Below are 24,242 nucleotides of genomic sequence, written 5' to 3' on the forward strand. Positions count from 1 at the left end.
TCTTCCAAAAGAGTTTTGGCCCTCAGTTTTGACTTAGACTTTTCTTTACCTTTAGCTTGAAATTAGGCTTCGAAATCACTTTTAAAGAGCAAATTAACCCTTGGTTAAGTTTTAATCATAGATTAGCGTTAATCGGGTTTAGAACAACCCGCCCCTGGACCCTTCATCACTTCCAAAGAGGGTAACCATCACCATGTTGTCAGTGGTGGTCTCTTGCATGCTATGGATTCGACATTTCAAAAGACATTTACCCTGTACTCCAAACATTTTTGAACTCTTAACTCTTGCAATTTTTTTTTCTTTAATCTTGCCATTACTCAAAATCTATTTTCAATAACATTAATTTTTAAAAGCCCAGGATCAATGCCATCTCCTTCCTTTGACACTTCTGTCAACGTAAAGTTTATAAAAGGTGATGCACATTCACTTGTAAATGTCTTGCATCACTATGTTCTCCAGACATCTTCAGTTCTCAAGCTTTCTGCAGGCTTGATTAATGTTCTGGTTCATTCCGTCCAACAAACTTTGACCTTTACTCCTTTAAAACCTCGAAATACATGTACACGCCCACCGCTTCAAAACAGAGCCCTCTCTTCTTGCACTAGTTTCTTGGGCAGGTAATTGCAGGGTGCAGGCAGCTTATTTTCAAAGGCATTCAAGGTTGTAAGCATCCATAAGAGCATAAATTGAATCAACAAAGTTCATGCCCAATTGGGTGTTGAAATTGAATGTCCTCTACTGTTCCAAAGCTTCTCTCCAAAATGATATGCTGTCGCAAGGCCACCACCCAAGGCACCTGCAATGGCGATGGGACGCAAGCCCGCTGTTGACTTGAAGATCATGCCAGTGAGGGTTGCAGCGCCAACTGAATTGAATTCATCCTCTTCGCCCCCTCTTAACTTGCCAATGAGGGTGTCTAGACTGCAGTACATAAGCGCTGGTGATAAGATAATAAAAATTGACAAGTTTCACATGAGATCATTCACCGTGTGGATTCTTTGTATAGAACAATAAATGGATGCCAGTCAAGTCAGAATACGAAGTGGATAAGGGGGTTAGTTTCCAAACAAAGTGATGGTGCAAAAATATTAACGAAAGTTTGGTTTTATCAACAAAAGTAATTTGGCCACCATGAAAAGATTTGAGTGCTGATGTTTCCTGCATTAGCCTGTTATCAGAGCGCTGAACAAACATTCAAAATACATGTACGAAGGAAAAGTAAACTGTTAACTTCCACGATGCTGAAAAGTTATTTAAAGAAATGAAAAAGGACATGCCATGCCATACATTCTGTCATGTTTAAAGGCGTTTGGGAGCTTCATCTTACATTAATATACATTGTATAGTTTAATAGTTCACTTTGGAAAGAATGGCAGCCTGGGTTGAAAACAGTCTTGGTTTCAATATGGGAGCATGTGCACAAAGTCAGTGACAAGGCTAGCTGCACAAAGTTTCCGCCAGCAGAGGTACAAAAAAGGTTAATATCCAAATTATGACTCGGGAAATTCTTTCCTAGATTTTTACTTTTAAAGTGCTCATTTGGTACTTCTTGTTACAATGAAAGGCTTTTTTGGTGAGAACAGAAATCACAAACTTGACGGGAATATCTTGAAAATAATTATAATTATTAAGTTATTGTACAATAATGGTGTCTTTTCATAAAAGTCAATCATAGCTTACAAAAAGAAATAAAACTTGTAATACTAGTACTGTCTCATAAACTAAAATAATGTTTCCTTTGATAATAAGTGATTTACACGCACAACCGATTATCTCGAACTCCTGCTCTCTTACGCAAATTTTTCTTATCCTTACATGTACATTTGTTAGTGCTTGCAATAATTTACAAGTCTACAATGTACATCATTGGTGCAAGAAAAATATACAGCCAAAATAAGAATATTTCCTCTGCCTGTTATTAATTTTTGTTTGCTTACCTAGAATTCCTAGATTGTTTCCAAATGAAGGACCCCTCCTCGTGCAGCCATTTAACACACTAAAAAAAAAAAATGAAATTATCAGATTGCTCCATTGTAAAATGGTTCACTTGCCTAACAACAAAATTCTAGGCATAAATCTTCAAACCATTACTTAACCCTATCTAGAGGGGTTTTTTTTTGTCTTCTGGCGCCAGGGGGTGGCGGATTCCACCCCTCCCCCCTCCATAACTTTGCAAGTATAAAAGCTATGACAGGTCTGTAATGAGAAGTGATGTCGTCAAAGGACATTGTAATGACATCATGATTGTCAAATGATAGCCATCTTGGATGTTTGGATTTCCCCAAAACTTCAGGAAAGCATCGAACAGAAATAGAACGAAAAGTAATCACAACCAATATAGGAGCACTAATATGGGCTAAGAGCATAAAAGTTACAGGGAAAAAGTAATAGAAGGGATTTTCCATTTTCTAAAAAAATGGCCTGTCAAAATTGGTTGCCATGGTAACAATAAATTCAATGAACAGTAACTGATAACATCAAATTCTTCCCAGATAAATTTACGAAAAAGTCCTGAAGTTTCACACCATTTGCTCAAATATTAAAAACCGTTATTCAGGTTCAAAGTTGCCTCTGGGCAGAATCACCCACCCCCCCACCCCCTTCATCCGCACAGTCTAGATAGGGGTTAAACAAACATGCAACAATCCAACATATGGAAAAAGATGGCAGCTGTACATTTTACCACAATATCTTGCAAACCTAAAGCCTCGTCTACACGAGCAATAATTATTTTTATATGGCAATTTTTATTTGCCCGTGTAGATGATGAGAAATGACCAATTTTTATGTGACAACTGCATCTGCTGAAAAGCTGCCTGTTAGTTTTTATATGGCAAATAAAAATTGCCACATAAAAAAATTGTCCGTGTAGACGAGATGCCACATAAAATGTGACAATTTTTTCAACATCTGTAGGACCCAGTCCCTACAGTCCCTAACATTTGCGCATCCAGCATGGCGCCATCTTGCTTTTTGCCTTTCCATGGACATCTCTGCTGTGTGAAATTATTACTGATACAAATTAACAACAAATATTTGTCAAGCTATCTACATGGGCAAATAAAAATTGCCACATACAGTTGCCACATAAAAATTGCTCGTGTAGACGGGGCTTAACACAACCAATAGGCATAAAAAGTCATAATTTTTTTTGCAAAATCCATCCCTGTGCTAACAACATTGTGTATGCTAGGTTTGAAGTTTTAAGAACGTTTCTGTGCGTTCATTTTTGTGAGTGTTTTTAGGGTTTCCATACACTAAGAATCATGGGTAAATGTACCAGTCATTCTCTTTTTCGGTACAGTGGATTATGCAAACTAACTGATTGCAATGGATACCTGTTTACTCTAAGCTTTAGCGTCTTTCCGTCAGGATTTCGCAGACCCTCATAGAGTCCCCATGTTCCTCCAACTGCCAAACCTGTCAAGAAAGGGAAAGATTCACTTGATGTTCCTACTGCAGTAAGTTTTTTAGAGCATTTTCATGCACTTTCATGCACCTGTGATGTTTTCAGACAAGTATTCACTCACAAAGGTGATCATAGAAAGAGATTCAACTGTAATTCATTGGAAGTTAAAATTCCAGTGGAATTAGACCAACAAAATGTCCACTAAACTGCAGAATGAAAACAACACTTTGAGCCACTTCAAAGGGTTGGTTCATGTCAACAGTAAAAATATAGTTAAAGTGCAGGGTTTACTTATTTAACAGGGGTGTCATTAAGAGCCAGGCACCAAGCAAATTGACTGTCTGTGAACACGGCTTTGCCCAGCTGCTTTTAACATCTCAAATGACTATTTGCCAAAAGGACGTAAAAGTAGCAATTTAGTGATAATCTTGATGAAGAGAACAAGACTTTTAAATTGAAAGACATGTTTCGGCAACTCCTGTGTCATCGTCAGTCAGGCACAGGAGTTGCCGAAACATGTCTTTAAATTTAAAAGTCTTGTTCTCTTCATCAAAATGACTATTTCCATAAAAGAATGTAATCAAGTTAGCAACTATCCTCCCCAGGGGCCCGTTTCTCGAATTACCGATTACACAGTGACTACAGACATGGTACTTGATCGATGTTTTCATAGAATTATAAGATTTAAAAATTTAGTATTCAAAGCTAACAAAAATTGACTTCTTTTAAGAAAAGTTTATCACCACAGACACTTATCAGGCCTGGTAATTTACTGGGACTTTCGAGAAACAGGCCCAAGGTGTACTAACCACTTGATATCTCCTGTTTAAAATCTTAATGAAACCACTGTTAGTATCTGTTGTGCTGCATCGGTGAGGCAGTAGAAATGAACATTTGGTTTCATCAACAGTGTTACTGTAGGGTAATTTGGCCACCGTAGAGAGATCCAAGAGCTAACATTTAGAGTGTTAGCTTTTTGTCAGAATGATCAATCATGTACATGAGAACAGCCTTGGCTCTGGACAAGGCTGAGAACATAACTACCAATTTACATCAAATTTCAGGCTGCTTTTCATTTCTGCTCAGATTTGCTTCATACATGTATTTTGCATGTGACATATACAGTCACAATAATTATTTATTCCCAAAACGTGGCCAATTTTTTCTTGTTTTTTTTTTGTGGGCTCCAACCATCATCTTCAGAGACAATTCCATGATTGATGATTGATCCATTGATTTATGACCTGGGTCATTTTGTTGCCCTTTTGTTCTGAAAGGATGCATCACATCACATCACAATTGTACGAAGAGACTTTTCTGAGAAATTTATTTTTCTCAAAAAATGACATCTGAAACAGGCAAATTCAAGAAAGTGTAGGCAACATTTTGGAAATAAGATGTATGCCAAATGCAAAATGTCAGGCAATTTTGGTCAAAGATGAACAATGACCCATACTTTAAGCAATAGTGTACCTCCATTGCCCAACACATAATCAACCCACAACATAAACACCTTGATATGCTCTAATGAATTTAAGGGGAAACGCTCAAAATGATAGCTTTTGTATCTCTGCACAGTGACCAATTTACCCTCTTGACTCTGATCAGTTGTTTGACATAAATAGTCTCTTTCACAATCCATCAATTAAAGTAAAACAAACAAACATACCACACATGTATGACGTTCCTATGCCCGAAAACATCTGTTCACCCCAACTTCTTTTCTTTTTACTGTCAGTGGGGAAAACAAATTCAGCTCCACCCTGGGAGAGAAATAATTTTTAAATATAATATTAGTTTTATTGTAAATGACAGCATAGTAAATGGGCGAGTAAGTGAGTGACAGTAACAGTTCATTTATTGAGCCTTGCTCTCCAAAGGGAAGTATTGGTCTAGTTGCAATAAAGTGAGTGGGTAGGTGGGTGGGTTTGTGAGTGAGTGGGGTGCCTGGGTGGGGTAAGTGAGTGAAAGATTGGGTGGGTGAGTGATGACAGCGAGTAAGGAATAAAGTGTTTGATCTTTTACCAAACGACATGGAGGGAAAGCACATGTCAGATCTTTGCATGATTTTATTAGTTGATTACAACACTAGAACTCTATGAAAAATTCCCTTTCAAATCAATAATTTTTCAGGGCTGTCATTGAGGTTTGGAGTTGCCAAGTCTGCAAGGAAAGTAGCTGGTCTTAAAGAGAAAAAAAGAGTGTCCCATTCTTGACATTTCAAGTTCTTGGCAGCTGGCTATCCTCACTGTAAATGCAAGCTGAAAGTCATTCTCCAGCTACTAATGACAGCCTTGCCCTTGCAAGAATTCCAAGAAACAAAACAAAATAACTGCGACTGCTTAACTGAGGCTCTCGGCATTACATGCATGAATGGTAACAGAATGCAGCATATTTACCTGATTCAAATATGTTGGATCAATATTGAGATATGGTGACAACGACGCACCACTGTTAACTGAAAAAGGAGAAATTTCAAGTTAGCAGTTAGCCTAAGCATACAAACAAATCATTCTCAGGGCTCAAGACTAACTTTTAAGCCCACTTGCCCAGTGGCTAGTAACAGGTCTGATTTTACTAGCCAAATCAAACTTTTCATTCACATCTGGCAGGAAACAAATTCTGGCATATGTCTCTTTCATATCAAGATAGCCATTTAAAGAAAACCTTGTCATTGTTATTGGTTTCCATAGTTACCGTATTTCTTTTCCTTTTTTTTCAGCTGAACCTAAGGCTGTCGCATTTGGTAATGGCATTCTGAAAATTCTTTTGTAGCACTGTTGTAATAATATTGAAGAGCTGAGAGCAAAACCGACCTATGTCGAATTTTAGGCCGTTTTTCGATTTTCCTTGGATTTGTCCAAATTTTTGCATGTGAACTGCAATTCGATTGAAAAACATTGTCCAGTATTCTTTTTCCACCGATTTGTGTTTCATATTCGAGAAATAACGTATGCGAAAAACTGTGTTTTTGCTTGCGTACACAAAGAAATTGACAACGCTTTGTTTCCGGGTGCTAATTATTCGTTCCATGAGATTGGTTTTGCAAATTACACCACTGACGTCTACTTAGCTCAAGTTTTGGCTCTTGTTCTCACTTTAGCCCCCAAAATAGCCACATATTTCCTATGAAGCTTTTAATTTTGCTCAAGAAAACATTACAAACCATTTTATACACACCTTGAAGTTGTATTCATTCAAAAGAACGAGACAAACAATTATTGTTTCATTAAGCTTAGAATATAGATGACTTTAAGCCCTGATCAAATGGTGCATGATAGTCAATGATAGAGTTAAATACCGTAGTGAAAACTATCATCCACTATTTTCAACTACCATGCGTGTAGGGCAAACAGGAAAACTATCATCATCACGAAGATATGAATGCACTCAAAATAAATGACAGTTGAGGACAGTCAATGATAGTGCGTGTAAGTTGGAGGTCATGATGGCATTGCAAAGAATTTTCCATGTTGTATAGTGCAACATGTTTCCAGCATTTTGTCCCACAATGCACTTATTATTCTAGCCACTGAAAAACACAGTTACACCGGCTTTACCGCTGGCTCCTGTTGTCTAAAGAATGGATAAATCTTCTACGTGGATAAATCCCTATCCAGTGTATAAAATGCGCTCCAACCAATAGCTTTTATCAGCTGGATAGTGACTTATCAACAGGTTAAAGTTATCTGCTCTTTGAACAACAGGGCCCTGAATATGACGTAACATAATTATACAATAAGCTACTTAGATACAACGCTAGATTTATAATATTGGAAGATTTTACACTACACTAAAATGGCAACTTTGCGAGTACCACATTCCACCAAGATGCTTCAACAAGAAAAAGCATATATTAAAGTTCAGTTATTCTGGTTCAGAAGCTCTCAACCGCCCGCGATGTTACTAAAATTCTGAACTTCACAGAACATCGAGAGTGCACTATAAAAGTCGGCAAACTTGTGCAACCCCAAGTGCGAGAATGTTCATAATTTTATATAATTTTCCCGTGAACGCAAAGTTCATTTCTCAAAAGATTTCTGGTAAAATTGCAATCTAAACAAAAGTTTGAGGTACAAAATCATTTGACAGACAGTGACTCACGATTTTTTCGGCGATCGTCTTCAAGATCATAGCGCGAATGTATCCACAATTAAACTTACCCGAATAAGCCATACTTGCGCCTTGCATCGAATAATCATCCCCTTTATTCCCCAAGTCCATTATTGGTGTGACAAATTTAAAAGACGAGAGAAATTTGGACGGAAAAGAAACGAAGAGCGACTCACGGAAATGTTTCACTACGCAAACCTCGTGCAGGATTGACGACTGCGCGTGCGTCAAATGGATTACGCAACAAACAGCGAGAGTTGCGTGGAGATCTGGGACCTACACGTACCAAGATGTTGAGGGATTTTTTGAAGGAGACAGGGGGCGCTTCAAATTAGGTTACATCTTTTTATTAAAATTTTTTAGACTGAAGTGGATTGGCTGAACTTGATGCACTCGAAAAAAATCCTTTAATAATCAAGGACCGTGCCCCTTTTTTTCTAAAACGTGGTCTTTGAACAAGAAGTGTGGAGTGGGCGCATTAATTTTCAAATTAATTTTCAGTATACTGCACTTTGCAAAATCATGCTTTTGACAGCTCACAGCTCCCTTCAAAATTTTAGACCATTGTTAGGCTCCCTCGCAGATGCTCTCTGTGTGATGAGCCAAAAGAGACAGACAGGACACAGAAAAGTAAATAAAAGTAGGCCAAGGGATGTCAGCAAGTTAAATTTTTTTTTCTCTTTGGATGCTTTACTTTTCTGTTAACTTGCATAGCAGTCATGTCTTAACCAAGAGTTTGGGAAGCTCATGAAAGCTTCTAAGAACACAAGAAGGGGCACAAACAAAACAGAAGGATGAAAGGACCACATTTCATTCCTCTCTCCTCCTCACTGCTTCAGTGATTTTCTTCCTTGAACTGTACGGAAGCTGTTCACTTCTCATACTTGCTCAGCCCCTCACAGATTCTCTTTCGGCTTGTCACACTATCCTTCCTCCCCAAGAGCAAAGATTGTGTGATGAGCCAAAAGAGCATCTGCAAGGGAGAAAGGAAACAACTGCAAGTAAGGCTACATTTCTGTCAACTGAATTAGATGAAGCTGAAACTTGTTTATTTTACTTTGATTGATTGATTGATTGATTGATTGATTGATTGATTGATTGATTGATTGATTGATTGATTGATTGATTGATTGATTGATTGATTGGTTATAGTGGGGAGAACTTCCCAACCCTGCCCATATTGACTGCCCAGCATTGAATTTGTGTATCATTTTATCATGTTTTAGACTAACACTTTTATTGCTTTAGAATGCTACTTCCTTCTGTTCTTGACAACAGCTCTTCTACGTTGGTCCAACACTGCCACCATGTTTCATTTGAAAATACAAAGCTATTTTTTAAAAATATTAACTTAATGCTTTACAGCGTAAGACCATTTTGCCGCAGGACATACATCAACTTTTTCACAGAGAAGTTGCTTCATGCAGCCATTTTCTACTAGCCAAAACATTATCTTAGTCTGTATCAGTTGTGTGATGGTACACAATATTTCCTGGCATTGCTCAATCACAAGATGTCCTGTCACACCTTGTTGGCTTGCTTACTGCAGACTGAGACAATTTTTTAAAAAAACATCCATCACAATCAACTGCAGCATATGGAACATTTTGGATAAATTCCAAACTTTCACAAGATCACTATTCGAGAAGTAATCCATTGCTTGATCGTCACAAGTCAGTATCTGAGTGTACCAACAATAGTTCTCAGATGAAACATCTGCAGTGCCTGATGCCAAATTGGCAAGAAAAGTGCACTTGGCTGACAGCTGTCAGTTCAGTTGGATTGTGCAATGTTGAAGGAATTGTTATCCATAATTTCCCACACTTTGTCCTGGAGGACTGCAACAATTTCTGCTGAAACAAACAAATGTGTTTCATCCAAATCCTCAATCACAAACTTTTTGCCCAAAATCATTTTCTCATCAAGGTGAAGAAGGAACTGTTTCACTGCAGGATCACTGAAAAGCAAGGTAAAATAACAAAATTATTATAAATTAAAGATTTTTTGAGGGAAAATCATACATGTGCAACAATAATTATTTGTAGGCCCTCTGCGACTTAACCCTTTAAAACCCAAGGCATTTTTGTTCAGATCCACTAGACTACAAGCTCCATGTCAATGTATGATATACCATTTTAATTAGAGCTATACTGATGGGTGTATTTCATAACTGAAATAAATGGGTTTAAAAACATAAAAGAAATTAAAAGGTCAAAAATGTCCCAATCCATGTGCATATTAGGTATATTCCTAAACTATAGCTTATTTTGCAGATCTCAACATGCTCATTAATGTGAGAGATGTCTTAAGACCCACAACTGCTAAAGGAAAAACATTCAAAAGTTATGGGGGTGGTCAGCCATATGACATATAGACAGGGTTACGTTTTCATTATAATAATAGGTAGATCTTCACAAGACCATCTTGGTGACAAAAATTCATAGAAATCCGTCGAATATTGACAGAGTTATGGTATTATGTGTTAATTGGCACTCTTAGGGATTAAAAGGTCAATATCCCCTATAACCAGGGTTCTTGTCAGGAGCCAGTAACTGGTTATTAATTTTACTGTCTACTCACATAAATGTTACAGGCTATTGTGAAAAACAAAATGTTTCCGAAATTAGGTGAAATTATTGACACTGCTTTCAAATTTCATTGTATTTTGAAAAAAAATTGTCCTTGTTTTTGGGAATTTCCTTTCCATAATTTTTCCGCTTGACCCAGCCACTTAGCTCGATTAGCTTGCTATTTCTAAGTGGCTGTGCCCCCCTTCTTTAGTAATTTTACTCTCTTGTATTAATGTAACTCTGTATAATTTCTGGGCACGAATAAAGATTGTTGTTGTTGTTGTTGTTGTTGTTGTTGTTAATGTAAACATTAACATCCAGCCGATAATATCAAGTTGAAAATCCAACAATTTGCCTGTAAAAGCTTGTAAAGAAATAATTATTTGTTCTTGGTTTGAGCATATTCTTTCGTCAAAAACAACACTGACTTTAAGCCATAACACAAACCATACAATCACTGTGACTGAGTGATCCAGTGAGAGGGGGTTTTAACAGAGCTTTAGAGAGAGAGAGTTTGTGAGCAAGTCTATTTCAATAATCTGCAATGTGCAGTTCAAGAAAAAATCCATACCCACCCGATGGAAGGTCATTGGAAATTCCTAGGGGGACCAGAGGGGTTCTTAGAAGTCAAAATTTTAAAAGCAAAGTATCAAGTTAATCTGGAATTTCCTGTGGGAAGGGAGGGTGCAAAACAAAAAACCTTCCATGGAGGGAGTATGGATATATTCGGGAACTGCACAATAAACCAGTTCACAGCAACGATGGTAAATTTATCTTGTGAAAGAAAGATCACACACAAAATACAATTTGCCACGGCAAAAGGGTAAGGTGTAAGCCCACCTATAATTTTTAGTGTTGCATGTTCTTTTGGACAAGTCAAGTAGTTATTTTGGATCATGTTTACTATAGGTAGTGTCGACCGATATGTAGACCACTATGTCGGTTGGCAAAGTGTCGGTGAAGTGTCGGCAAAGTGTCGGTAAAGTGTCGGCGAAGTATGGTGAATTGAAAGCTATATCGGTCAACGTACATCCGATCGATATATCGACCGATTATCAACCTACTGTCAACCGACTGTTGACCAACTATCGACCAAGTCTCAACCACTATATCGACTGATGTAGCAGTCAATATATCGGTCGACACTACCTATAGTAAACATGATCCGATATTTTAACCACGTGACTGGGAACTGTACAGTGAAATCAAAACTCTTCTGATTCACAGATTCTACTGTTTCTAATAAAGTAACATGAACACAAATCATATTAAATTTAAATAGTCTGAAAAAAATATGTTAATTAACTTTATATTCCCCCACAGACGTTCACAGATTAGGCTTACAATGTATTTACAGTGATTTACAGGATAATTTTGATTTTAAGGATGGTGCCTACTTTTATTACTGTGCATACATTCTGTGCATCTCGAGATACTCAGTTTTCTAACTAATATGGGGATATTTTTGCGCGGTTTAAAAATATGTGGAGAAAGTAGAACTTAACAAGTGCTCTTGGTATCCAAAAAGAAAATTTGGGGTGACCATACATTTTTCAGAGATAATAAAGCCACAATATGGAAAAAAAACGCCATACATTGCTTTGTATTTTACTGTTTTTTAGAATAATTCTGGCTTCATTATCTCTGAAAAATGCGTGGTTAACCCCAATTTTAAAAATAGCCCTTGCTAAGATCTACTTAGTCAAAACCACACAAAAATACTTCCTCATTTAACACTAGCTAGGCACCGTCCTTTTATTATAATAGCTATAGCACGAGCTGTACGAGTCAATTTTAAACGTTGAAAACTTACCACTCAACTAAAACACCCTTCGTTACGTTCACCATGTTGAAAAATCAACGTTCTATCGCCTATTTTATGCGCACATTTTCTCCAGCTCGCTTTATCCTGAGATTTTGGAAAATTGGAAACGAAGAGCTTGGTAACCGCTCCGTCAGGTGAAAGAGGACAAGGGTGGGGAGGGAGAAGATTGTAGGCATTGAATTGAAGGGCAGCTTGGGCTCTCTGTGCAGATAGCATGGCAGAACTTTGCATCATGTTGAAAAGGATTGTGAGGAAAAGAATGCCAATAAGGCTACTGGGAGGGAAACTTGATGTGTACATCGGCAGGAGCATAACTATCCTGACCTGACATCACAGACAAAGGGTCAGCTATGGTACGTACATGGGGTGAAATTTAAAAATGGGCACGGAGCACAAAATTTCCAAGCAGAGTTGGTACCAGCAAAGGTTGTGAGACAATGGCAATTAGACATTAGCATGGGAGAAAGAGGCATTATCTACCCTACCCTCCCTTCCAAACAAACCAAGAGTGATGGGCATTTCACCCTTTCCCTAGCCTCTAATAATGGGCCCTTTGCAACTAAGAGTCACATGGTACAGAAAGCACGTTGCTGGAGAGCAAGCCATGCACTGGGACATGCAAAAAAAAGAAAATTCAAGTTTTACTGGATGTAGGCTAGTGATCGCTTATTTTTGGATGTCCCAGTGCGTAGCTTGGGTATCCAGCAAGAGTTTTTTTGTACCATGTAACCATTAGCTGCAAAGGGTTCATTAATGATAATAGATGGTTTTTCCATCAATGTCTCACCATGATACAAAGCACGTTTTGATATAGGATAACCGTCAAAATTTCTTAGCCATTTACTGGTCCAATTAAGGCATTTTCTTTCTTCTTTTGCCTCAAACAAAATGAACCGGTTTGGGGCAAGAGAGGCATACATGACTTTTTTGCCTTAAAAACAGAATTGCTTCAAATAAGTTCTATTTTGGCACAGACAACAACAACAACAACAACAACAATTTATTTACAAATTCAGATGATGTGAGGGGCTTGTCCTGCAAATAGCCACAAAGCTAGTCGAAGCGGGACAAGAAGAGCATGAGAAACTTGGTTGCGTGGATAATTTTTGAGCAAAATGCTAAATAATGGACAGCTTATTTTCTTTTCTAGACAATGCAAGTGACCTCACAAAGGAGATGCAGATCCTTGACTGATTTCTTTTGTTCACAACTATCAATGGTTTCACTTATCTTGGTTTAGTGTCCTATACAAATTAGTAATCAGTCGAACATCGGTATCAGTTTTGTGTAGCTCGTTTGCATCTGTGTGGTCCACTTCATGGGTTTTCAAACTGTTTTTAACTAAAGCCGCCGTTACACATTGAAACTTTTTAATAGCTGAAACTTGAGTGCAATGGCGCTGCTAAACAAGATTCACGAAGTGGTGTTACACGGTGAAACTCTTGTTTTTTCACCACTGCAGCAACCGTTGCAGAAGTAGAAAGCGTTTCTACTTTTTGTGAAACTCATCTTGCAACAGAAGTTCGAAAAAGTTTCAAGAAACCATGTTACAAGGTGCAACGCCTGCTAAAACTTGTTTCACAGCGCCATTGCACACAAGTTTTTACATGTAATGAAGCAACACTCGCACACCTTACATGTACATATCATGGCAAGATAGTATGTCAAATAAATATCGAAAGGCACAGAATGTATGAAATGAGTAACAAAAGGAGGCACCATCCTCCAAAGATATTACAAATCCTCTCAGCCTGACTTTAGTTATGGTTTACCCCTTTCTCAGGAAAGCTCAATTTGCAACAAATGCACATGGCATGTACTCCTTCCAAGTACGAAACGTAACGCTATCTAACACACTTGAAGAACAGTCTCCTTGTGACTCTGTCATCCCTGTATCTTTAATTTCAAAACAGATAATAAACTCAAGAACTTTTTATGAAGAAAGTCCACACCCTATAACTAAAACTTTTATTAAAAACCACTTCTAAATCTGCACAGTAATAATAATGAGTAAGGCCCGGTTCAGACGCCGAACTTTTCATGAGCCGAACCTAATACCTTGAATTAAGTACATGAAAAGTTTGGCATCTGAATCAGTTGAGAACGGCTGTTTCAATTTGGAACGGCTCAGCCGTTCTTCCCGCCTGGCTCAGCCAGGAATTTCGGCTTTGGAACAGCTTTGATTCAGACGCCGAACTTTTCATGAGCCGAACCTAATGCATAAATTATTATAACGTATTTCAAACAAAAAAAATAAAAATTAAAAAAAAAAAACCGCTAACATTTTGATTGGTTTTGCTTCAAGTAAATTAAGTTCGGCTTATTAAGTTCGGCGTCTGAATCAAAAGGTGGGATTTTCGTGATTTGGGCCGACCTTAATTTGAATTAAGTTCGGCTCATGAAAAGTTCAGCGTCTGAACTGGGCCTAAGGCAACTTTGTGAGAACAAATTTTTTGGCAAAGGAACATCTTCCAAATTAGCACACTTAATCGCCAGGAATTAATGAATCCTTTTCATACGACTAGTTTATTTTTGTTTTCCAGCTTACCATGCTCCCACCAATAGCATAGCTCCACTGCTCACTATATAAACCACATAAAAGCCACAATTCCTTGATATCAGCATGGCACATGCAACAAAGCGGTGCTGTCTCAATCATCTTATACAGAGTGATAAGTACAGGAATTGAATACAAGCCAGTTTGGTGAGGTTACCGCTCACCAATGCACCATCCCTGCTAACTAGAAGAGTAATAATGTACAATAGCTAATTTAAAAAAAACCTTGTAGTTATATGTAATATGTACAAGATGTCTATATTTTCAATAAAAGACCTTTCCATAGCAATGTGGGGAACAAGCCTCCATTAGCTCCCAAAGGATCACCATGAGACATGCAACAAGGTCATACTGTCAATCAATCAATTCAAAACTGCAAGCATCTCCCCCCTCCCTGGGAATTTGAAGTTCTGACATGTTAAAACTTCCCGCCCCGCTACGCCAAAAAGCCATTCAAATGCCCTACCCTAGCACCAAATTGAAAGCACTGCAAAGTTTGTGGAGACCATCTTTTTTGGTGAGCCACTTAACTTGTCCATGGATCACGAACCACATGTATTCTGTGTATTCTGCTGGGCAAGAAAAAAGGTGTCAACTTGACACTTTAGGCCCAGAGGGAGGGGGCAGGGATTTTATTGATTGGCGCATAAGTGTCGACACATGTCGGAATCCAATACAAACCACACTGAGGATAAGGGAGGGGGGGGGGGGGCATGAGTACTCACAATGCATCATCACTGTTAACTATATAAAGAGTTGCAATATTCAATTACTTATCTAAATTAAAAACCATTTTATTACATGTGATTCAAAACGTCCATATTTTCGATAAAAGAACTTTCCACAGCGATGTGGCGATCAAGCTTCCATGAGGTCCCAAAGATAGTTGGCAATGTCAAATTTCGACTTCTCGCTTTTGCTCACACAGAACGGTTTCACATCGTTCAGGCTTGCTACAAATCCTTTTACTTGGTCTTCCTCGCATTCATAATCCCACCTTATATGGCTCACGTTAGTGTACAAGCTGAAATTGTACTTCGTTTGTGGAAGAATCTCTTCACAGTTGTTTTTCACCTCTGTGGCTTTAACTTTTAGCCCTTTGATTGCATCTTCTTTATCCGTGATATTTTTCTCGAAGACTTTAACATCAGCTTCCAACTTTTCAATATGCTGTATGGTTGCAATCTTTTCAGTGTGTAGACTTTCCACTCCTTTGGAATTTTCATTGACTTTCGAAGCTTTCTCCTCCTCTTCTTTCGCAGCAAGTATTTTGCTGAGCGCTCGTAAAGTTTCCTTCACGTTGTCTTGGTGGTGTGAGCGCTCCTCGCGAACTTCGCTGCAGATCTGTGCAACCTTTTTCAGTGCCTCTTCGTCTTCTGCGCTAGAGAGAACCGTTATGATTTCACTTGCAGTTTCTTGAGCCCCTTTGATGGACATTGTAGTTGAAATATCAGTCGCAAAAGCCACAAAGAGCGTTTTACAAATTTTGAAAACAAAATTTTCAAAAAATGGCGGTCGCAACAAACTTGTTCTCAATCCCAACCGTTAGTTACCAGATTCCTCTCGGTATCTAACATGGCGGACAGTCTTGCTGTGGTTTATGAGCGAGCGAAAGTGTTGCAAGCCAAAAGCTGTCACGGTGACGCTATAAAAGAACTGAGTAAGTTAATAGAACTTGCACAAAAACATACAGAGGGACGAGAATCATTGAACGGCTTCTTAGCTCGAGTGTGGAATGATAGAGGACACTTGAAATATTTGCAAGTTGATTTCTATGGTGCCATGGTTGATTTCACTCAAGCTATTCAACTGGATAATGACTTTGCTGTGCCTTTCTATAACAGAGGACAGATTCATTACAGAATGGGTATGTAGAAATCGCAATAAATGATAATCTCGAATACAGTGGAGTCGACTCTCGCTATATGCCTCGCCTGCGTAGCAGTCATTTCCGTTTCCTTCAAGCCAAGCGGGGCAATGCCATGAGGGCATTGGGCAAAAAGGAGCAAAAAAGTAGGAGCAGGGGGCCTCCTACTTTTTTTGCTCCTTTTTGCCCAATGCCCTCATGGCATTGCCCCGCTTGGCTTGAAGGAAACGGAAATGACTGCTACACAGGCTACTATATGCCAGGCTGCATTTTATGTAGGTTACGCCAAAATCTTCGGCATGGGTTTCCAAATTATACATACTCGGCGTATAGGCCTCATCACGGTTTTCGACGCCATTTTGACGAGTAGGCAAACAGGCTCGAAATAACAGTGTTTGTATGGAAATACGAAATCCGATGTCAAATAATTTTCATAAAACATTGCTTCTGAAAAATTCATGAATTGGAAACTTTTGGCAATAGGGAAAGGATTTTAAGAAAAAAATTGGAGGGATGTAGCTGTGCCAGAAAGCATCCAGTCGTGTTTTGAACTTTCCATACATTTCCCTGTATTTTTTTCCCGCGAGCTATTTTTAGAGCAGTTCACGGCTGATTCGCTAACAGACAAATGTATGAAAAGTTCAAAACACGACTGGACGCTTTCTGGCACAGCTACATCCCTCCAATTTTTTTCTTAAAATCCTTTCCCTATTGCCAAAAGTTTCCAATTCATGAACTTTTCAGAAGCAATGTTTCATGAAAATTATTTGACATCGGATTTCCATACAAACACTGTTATTTCGAGCCTGTTTGCCTACTCGTCAAAATGGCGTCGAAAACCGTGATAAGGCCTATTATCATCATCTTTGGCATAAAGCGGCGTAAGACAGAGCCGTTATGAACTACACTTACAGGACTTAGATGCTTATATGAAAATATGCCTATCGGGGTCATGTGGGGGGGAGGGGGGGAGGGATGGGTATTTTTCAGGAAGTCAGAGCTAACTTTTCGGGGTAACTAGGGAATACCCCGCCACTCCAAAAGTGACCCTGAAACGAGTGGATACACGGCTACGCCCATACACGGCTACACAGATACAGTGGTAAATACCACCCCCTCTCCTCCACTTAGCTTCGTGGCTACGCAGCTACGCGGCTACGTCAGGCTATATGGCTACGCAGTTACGTGGCTGTGTAGCTACGTGGCTACGCGGCTATGTGGCTACACGGCTACGTGGCTACGCAGCTAGCACGCTTGCTTCGGCTTGTGGATTAAAGAACGAGATATATTCATGTGTAAGGCGCTTGTTTCGGCTTGTGGATTAAAGAACAAGGTATATGATGTGTAGAGTGCTTGTTTCGGCTCGACGCATAGCCACGTAGCCACTCTTTTCAGGATTACTCTTGGAGTGGCGGGGTATTCCTTAGTTAAGCCAAATTTTCTTATTATCCCCTTAGAGTAATGGTTTCTCTGCTTGCCATGTAAAAGTTCCTAAGAGGGTGGAGGGGGGACTTGGAATTTTTTTTGTGTATTTTTCAGACTGGCACAGGGTCCAGAGGGGTTTTGTTCAATCCTACAAACCATGTCTCACCTTGTTAATTCCAAAACATATTTATTTTGTACAATAACATGGTTTAAATGAAATCCTCCTGAGTTGTAAGCAAAGAATGGCAGAAACTCTACCATGTGGTCCCTCCTAATCAAATCCTTAACATCTGACCGCTAATACCAAAGTGAAAATTCTCCTTTCTTGTCCCCATACGTTTCTCAGAAAAGTACTGTGGAGAAGTTATTAAATTATCAAAATAAATTAACCGGCTGAGTGATCATATCCCTAATTCTCATGACCTCAGGGGTTGAATAAGAATTGATATTACTAGGAGCAATTTGATGCTGATCACTGTTAGGGCTTGTTGACAAAAGCCCAGGTAAACATTTTCTTTTTCCAATCATATGCATATCCTTCTATGTGCCCTAAGATATCCAGATCTCCTCCAGTCTCTAAATACAGTCGAACCTCAGAGATGGCCATGTTTTCTTGTCCCAACTTGTTATTCATATAAATGTTAGTGTGATATGTCAAATTGTTATATACCTAGACTTTCACTCAACAAAGTGAGCACTGTGATTGGTTGATTCTTGGTCATGTGCCCCTGATCAAATACAAATGTATCCAGACCAGGATACAATTCCACAATTGTTGCCCTCCCTGAAGTTGTTTGTTTGTTTGTTTTGCTTTGATTGTTGAAGGGAAAGTCTAAATATTTAACAAAGCACTTAAGTAAGTGAGGTCCCTCGGGAAACTAGTCAGTTTTGTTTTCCCAAGGGTCCTGATGTTTCCCGAAGTCGACGAGGTCGAGGGAAACATTAGAACTCAAGGGAAACAAAACTAACTGTTTCTCTCGGGACCATACATTAAGTGTATAATATTATTCTCAGAGAAATTAGCTTTCAAAAACTGTGAAATTACCAAGAATAACTGGCTAGGTGGCAACTCTTGCCACTCAGTCATGCATTCTTTGTAAAAGCTTGACACTTCTAATGTATGTTTTTCAAAAACTATTCCGCATACCATGCTCAAATTTCCTGAAAAATACCAAGTTTGCCAAGCTTTTTTAATTTGCGGAGACCATTATTTTGTTTGTAGCTAGGGCTGATGTATACTAATTTATGGGCTAAGCATGAAAACAAAAATATCCAAAGGTTAAGATCTAAGGGTGCTTTTTATTTGTCAGAACTTGCCGGTCAAACCGGTCAGTTCGTAAACGGACTGCACCAACTTGAAGGATAAGTTTTATCCTCGTCCTTCGAAGTTCTTCAAAATAATAGGTGTTTTCGGAGTGATTATTTTTCAAGATTTTGCAGCACTATCCCTTCAAAATTGGACCACCAACCTGTTGGCTCAGTTGGTAGAGCACCGGGCTCCCGTGCGGGAGGTCGCAGGTTCAAACCCCAGCTGGACCAACATTCAGGGTCTTTAAATTAATTGACGAAAAAGTGCTGCCTTTGTAATGACATCTGCAAATGGTTAGACTTTCTAGTCTTCTCGGGTAAGGACGATAAATCGTAGGTCCCGTCTCACAACCCTTGTTCATGATTACTTTGTGGGACGTTAAAGAACCCACACACTGTTCGCAAGAGTAGGGGACGTAGTTCCCGGTGTTGTGGTCTGGTCTTCTATCTTTCACACTCATGCTTGGGTTGAGTGGGTGGGTGGGTGAGATCTAATATGGACCGATAGCGGCTGCCGGAGGCGCCTTCACATGCTGGCGTCCGATCTCACCCCATAGAATTGTAAACCGCCATGAGACTTGGTGATATGTGCGGCAAATAAGAATTCATTCATTCATTCATTCAAAATGACACATTTGATTCACAGACTGGCCAATGTGGCTGGCCAGTTCTAACAAATGGAAAGCGCTCTAAGTTTTACAAGTTTTATACTAACTAAAATGTTGTTACACATGTGAACTCAGGCAGATACCAGGAAGCAGTTGACGACCTGACGGAAGCCATTAGGATTGATCCAAGCTTTGAGGATGCAAAGCTTAACTTACACCAGGCAATTCAGGACTGGAAAAATACTACAGCTATGGAAAACAGCTGACAAATAGAACGATTAACAAGGGACAATGATCCTGTTTCATGCTTCCAGCCATCAGAGATATTTGAAGGAAAAGTGGGTAAAGCCTGAATGGAAAAAGTGTGGAGAAAGATATAGAAAGATCATCTCAAAAATTATTTTTCACAAGTCAAGTTTTGGCCATAATTTTTGACTTTTGGTTACACCCAAACTTGTTAACTGTCCTGGCCAGGATTTTGCAGGTCTGACACAGTCCATATAATGATAGTTATTATTCAGCACATTGTAACACTGCCCAAATATCAGTATCAGGCGAAATTCCTTTTGATTTCGCAGGGTAATTGTTAAATATACGTAATTTCATGTGTCGGGGAGAAAAACGGCAAAATAAAATTCCTCTCCTGTTTTTTGTAATAAAATTGTGCTTTGTTGTCAATGTGTTGATTACATAAAACAATAAATATTATTAAGATAATTAATCCTGCTTAATCTTGCAGAACATCCTCTGATTCTAGCTAATTCGGCCTACGGCCTCGTCAGCTAAGTATCAGGCGATATGCTGCGCGATTTCGCGCGGAAAACTGTTTATTCAACCAGCACCAGTATATTGGATGGACACAAGAACTTGGGTGAACTTTCTTGCGTGTTACACACTCCGAGTGACCTAACTCGCGTCGTGTTCGGAAAATCCCGACTATTTTCCTATGATTGACGAAGATTCCCGAAAATTACCCGAAGGCCGTGGTAAATATTGTCGAAAAAAAAGGCGAAAATTCGGCTTTATTTAGGTCGCGTTGATTTCCTTGGGCGTTATTTTTCCAGGACCTTAATAAAATGGAGCACTCATTTCCGAGACTTAAATTTCTGTCATTTCTAAGAAAGCATCAATTCTCTTTGTTTAGCACATTGCAACCTTTGAATATTTTACGTTACCTCCTACTACCATCATCATTTCAGTGTATTTGAGACAAAAAAAAACTGTGGAACTTTTTACTCGTGTTAAAATTATTCATTTGGAAATTTCCCTTTTTCATTCGCATTAATTTTTTTTATTACAAACCGAATTACCCTTCAATTCTCGTTTATTTGAGAATGGTGCCTCCTTTCTGCTACTGAGCTGCGACATTCTCGACCCCAGCTCGAGTGCCCTCCCCCCCCCCCCCCCCCCCTAATCCCTCTCTCCCCCGAACAGGATCAAGAGTTCTTCCCTTTTGTGCACGAAGACGAAAGGCTCTCTGGGGTCGAGAATGCTACTGCTATTACGTTTCGTGCATCTGGAGATGGTCCGAGTCCTTGATGGCAGTGCCTAGTGAAACAAAAGGAAATTAGGAGTAATGTAACAGGGGCTTTTGGGGCATTTTAGCTCTGTGACTGAGCGAAAGGTGCCCAGCTACCTACCGGGGTCTTTTACATCAAGTGTCAAAAAATGCCCCGTAACAGTACCCACATCAGTAAACCACACGTTTTTCAGAGAAAATCAAGCTTTAATTTGTAAAAATAAAAAAGGCCATTTCGTCAGTTGTTTGCGTTTAGACGACTTTTAGAATTATTGGTGCTTTTAAGGTGATTCCGCTGAAAAAGAAGGACTATTAAAAATTTTCTAAGACTTGGTCCAGTTCATGACTATGTTATGAGCATTTCAAAAATGCAATAAAAAATGGGGGTCACCGTGCTCGTTTTTGTACAACCTGGATGGCTATTATAGTAAATAGATGACCCACGAGGTTTATATTAGGAACGCTAGTAATCAGAAGAGGGGACTATCATTTCTAGTTAAATTAATTTCTTGCACTAAAATATCGAAGCAGTTCAACAAAATTTACTTTAATCTTACACAACAAACTATTTTCATTGAACTGGAATTAAGATTATGAAAGAAATTAAAGATTTTGCTGCGTGTGCACGTAAGCAGCACTACCTAAATACGTGCTTTTTAAAGCATTCAAATAAAAATATCTCAAAGTAGAGTATTTAACTTTTCTTTAAATCGCGATATATAGTGGTCAACCATATGACATTTAAATTACTGCATTAAAAAATGGGGGTCACCGTGCTCGTTTAGAAGAAAAGGACCATTTATTTTCCTGCAGAGCTTAACCTCAAGGAAATCCCGTAATGTTGTGCGTGCGCGCGCTCGTGCGCGCGCTAAATGACGCGAAAAATTATGCGCAGCAAGGATGCGCAATGCAATTCAACGGAATCACCTTAAATTATCACTGAAAACTTTTTGGTTGACTCCAATTTTCTTTTGGATTTCAATAGGCCCCTGCCAAGAACTGTAGTGTATATTTTTCCCGCATAGTCATAAACTGTGCAAAAATATCTCTACAAGTTAAGAGGCGCCGTCCTTTCAAAAAGTCGCGTTTATTTCAAACAAGAGTTAATGTCTTATCAGCGATGTAGTTTTGACGTTGATCGTGTCAGTCGTTTATAGATGCAAAAATGTTTGCCGAGAGGATGAAGGAATCAAGGCAGGCTCAAGCTTCATTAGCATTCATTCTGTAGCAAGAGTGACCACAAGTAGACATAAGGGAGAAATCTGCTGTTCACATACGCGTTTATAATCCGCGTGATTTTATTTTCGTGCAATGACCGAGATTGCCCTGCTCAATCAACCACGTTTCATGTTGAATAGCCGACGTAGATAGCGGAATGTTGGGCGAAAGCAAAGTTTGGACCAACTGGTTTGCAGCCGCGAGGCAGGGGAAGACGCGATTTTCCCGCGGCTTACGCTTGTTGTCGCAGATAATGTGAAGGTTCACCAGGGTGTCCATGAATTCCGTAGGATTCTTGTTTATTGATTAAATACAATAAATAAATCACGTTATTGAAGTGCCGGAACTGTTCAGGCAAGGCATTCTAAATTGTACACTGTAACTGAAGTTAAACTTCCACATATCATGGACGATCTTAAAATGACCGCTTTATACCGACCGCTACTGTCTTGCCATACTGTCAGGTACACTTAAGTCAAGTCAAGTTTATTGTGTAGATACGCTTGGCTTTAGTGAGACAGCTCACCAGCTAGTTTTCAGATATTACACACGAAGTAAAACGGGACGAAGACAGTCAGTGGAGCTTGTATTTACCAAATTTCTCAGTTTCAAGTGGGGAGTTTTCGCTCTGCTGTACATGTAAACAGCTACTGCAGTTTAGAATGTTCAATTCCCAGCCGTATGGTAAGTCAATGCAAGCATGCTCTTTGGATAGGTTTTCGTGAAAACGTTTCCTATTAAGCTTCGCAAGTTATAAGCCCCTGTCGCGTCCCCATTCTTTCCCTCGAAACTGTAGCACGTGGTAGTGGGTGCGCGGAGAAGGCGGGAAGGGGGAGCAATTAAAGGCAAAACCCTTCTTATTCTTTCCCCTCCCAAAGCCTCCGCTTCACCTTCGTTCCCATCTGCTCCGGCAGTTTTATTCGCACTCATTCCCAAACTCCCTTATAAACAAGGGAGAATACTGTGGACGAGACACATTAGCTAGCTTCCACCTGCAAAAGACAACTGGAAATCGAAAAAACAATGTATAATAACAAATGTAAACCATCGCTTTGAAATTTGAAAGGGGGAAGGGAGGAAGAGACAAAAAACGCCTGGAATTGGAATTTCTTAAAACTGTTTGTCTCGTCAATTAACAAATTGACGTCAGTTTTTCATGCGTCGGTCCGGTTATTGATCATGAATTTCGTCATAACATTGTCAAAGTAGCTACGCCTCGTGGATCCGCAGACTACTTTCGCAATGTTGTGACGAAATTCGGTGATCAATAACAGGACAGACGCATGCATGAAAAACTGACGTCAATTTTTTTTTTTTTCTTTCTATAACACAAAGCCAGAAGGGACAAAATAAAGTCGGGATAAAAATGCGAGAAACCGAGGGTGCGTTCCTTTGGGATGATCCTGATCAGGATCAATGATCGAAGGTCACTCGGATCATGGTGCATCAAAGGAACCGAGGAATCCTGTATTAAAATCTGACGCGACCAAAAATAATTAAAAACTTGTCTCGCCTTCTTATTGGTTAATGGAAAAAAGGAAGACTTTCTATTGGATGAAAAGTGACAGATTGACGTTTGGTTGTTTTTAAATTCCTGGTTCTCGTTCGTTGCGTCAACATCGCATAAATTATAAATTCACGTGTCTGCGCTGCCCGCTTATTGACAATAAAAATTGGCCAATGGACTCGCGAGAATTTCTACAGTTAGTCGGACGAACGTCCAAAGTAAATGTGAGAATTGTACTAGAGCTCAAGACTTGCCTTAGCTTTTTACCGACGAGAAAAGAGGTTGTCTTTCTCACTTCGAGGCATTCGAGAAAAAA

At 39.2% G+C, this 24,242-nt stretch overlaps 4 protein-coding genes across 4 annotated transcripts; 1 reads left to right on the forward strand and 3 right to left on the reverse strand.

Annotated features, from left to right (window-relative positions):
- Positions 1-282: 282 nt before the first annotated feature.
- On the reverse strand, positions 283-7,744 carry LOC146485188 (uncharacterized). The gene is made up of 6 exons (XM_085103625.1): positions 7,573-7,744; positions 5,809-5,867; positions 5,079-5,172; positions 3,339-3,420; positions 1,938-1,996; positions 283-937 (listed from the first exon to the last, which is right to left on the reverse strand). Exons 1-6 carry the CDS (start codon positions 7,631-7,633, stop codon positions 702-704), a joined length of 591 nt encoding a protein of 196 aa, XP_084959751.1. The 5' UTR covers positions 7,634-7,744; the 3' UTR covers positions 283-701.
- Positions 7,745-8,921: 1,177 nt separating this feature from the next.
- Positions 8,922-12,019, reverse strand: LOC146485189 (general transcription factor IIH subunit 5-like). Its single transcript, XM_085103634.1, has 2 exons — positions 11,906-12,019; positions 8,922-9,479 (listed from the first exon to the last, which is right to left on the reverse strand). The coding sequence occupies exons 1-2, from the start codon at positions 11,938-11,940 to the stop codon at positions 9,296-9,298; spliced, it is 219 nt and encodes a 72-aa protein (XP_084959760.1). The 5' UTR covers positions 11,941-12,019; the 3' UTR covers positions 8,922-9,295.
- A 1,771-nt stretch (positions 12,020-13,790) lies between these two features.
- LOC146485190 (kinetochore protein spc24-like) lies at positions 13,791-16,016 on the reverse strand. Its single transcript, XM_085103626.1, has one exon. It carries the CDS (start codon positions 15,909-15,911, stop codon positions 15,333-15,335), a length of 579 nt encoding a protein of 192 aa, XP_084959752.1. The 5' UTR covers positions 15,912-16,016; the 3' UTR covers positions 13,791-15,332.
- A 3-nt stretch (positions 16,017-16,019) lies between these two features.
- LOC146485191 (tetratricopeptide repeat protein 32-like) lies at positions 16,020-20,341 on the forward strand. The gene is made up of 2 exons (XM_085103632.1): positions 16,020-16,341; positions 19,818-20,341. The coding sequence occupies exons 1-2, from the start codon at positions 16,050-16,052 to the stop codon at positions 19,946-19,948; spliced, it is 423 nt and encodes a 140-aa protein (XP_084959758.1). The 5' UTR covers positions 16,020-16,049; the 3' UTR covers positions 19,949-20,341.
- The last annotated feature ends 3,901 nt before the right edge of the window (positions 20,342-24,242 follow it).

Source organism: Pavona decussata, unplaced genomic scaffold (genome assembly GCF_977016875.1).
Source record: "Pavona decussata unplaced genomic scaffold, jaPavDecu1.1 SCAFFOLD_27, whole genome shotgun sequence".
Lineage (NCBI taxonomy): Eukaryota > Metazoa > Cnidaria > Anthozoa > Scleractinia > Agariciidae > Pavona > Pavona decussata.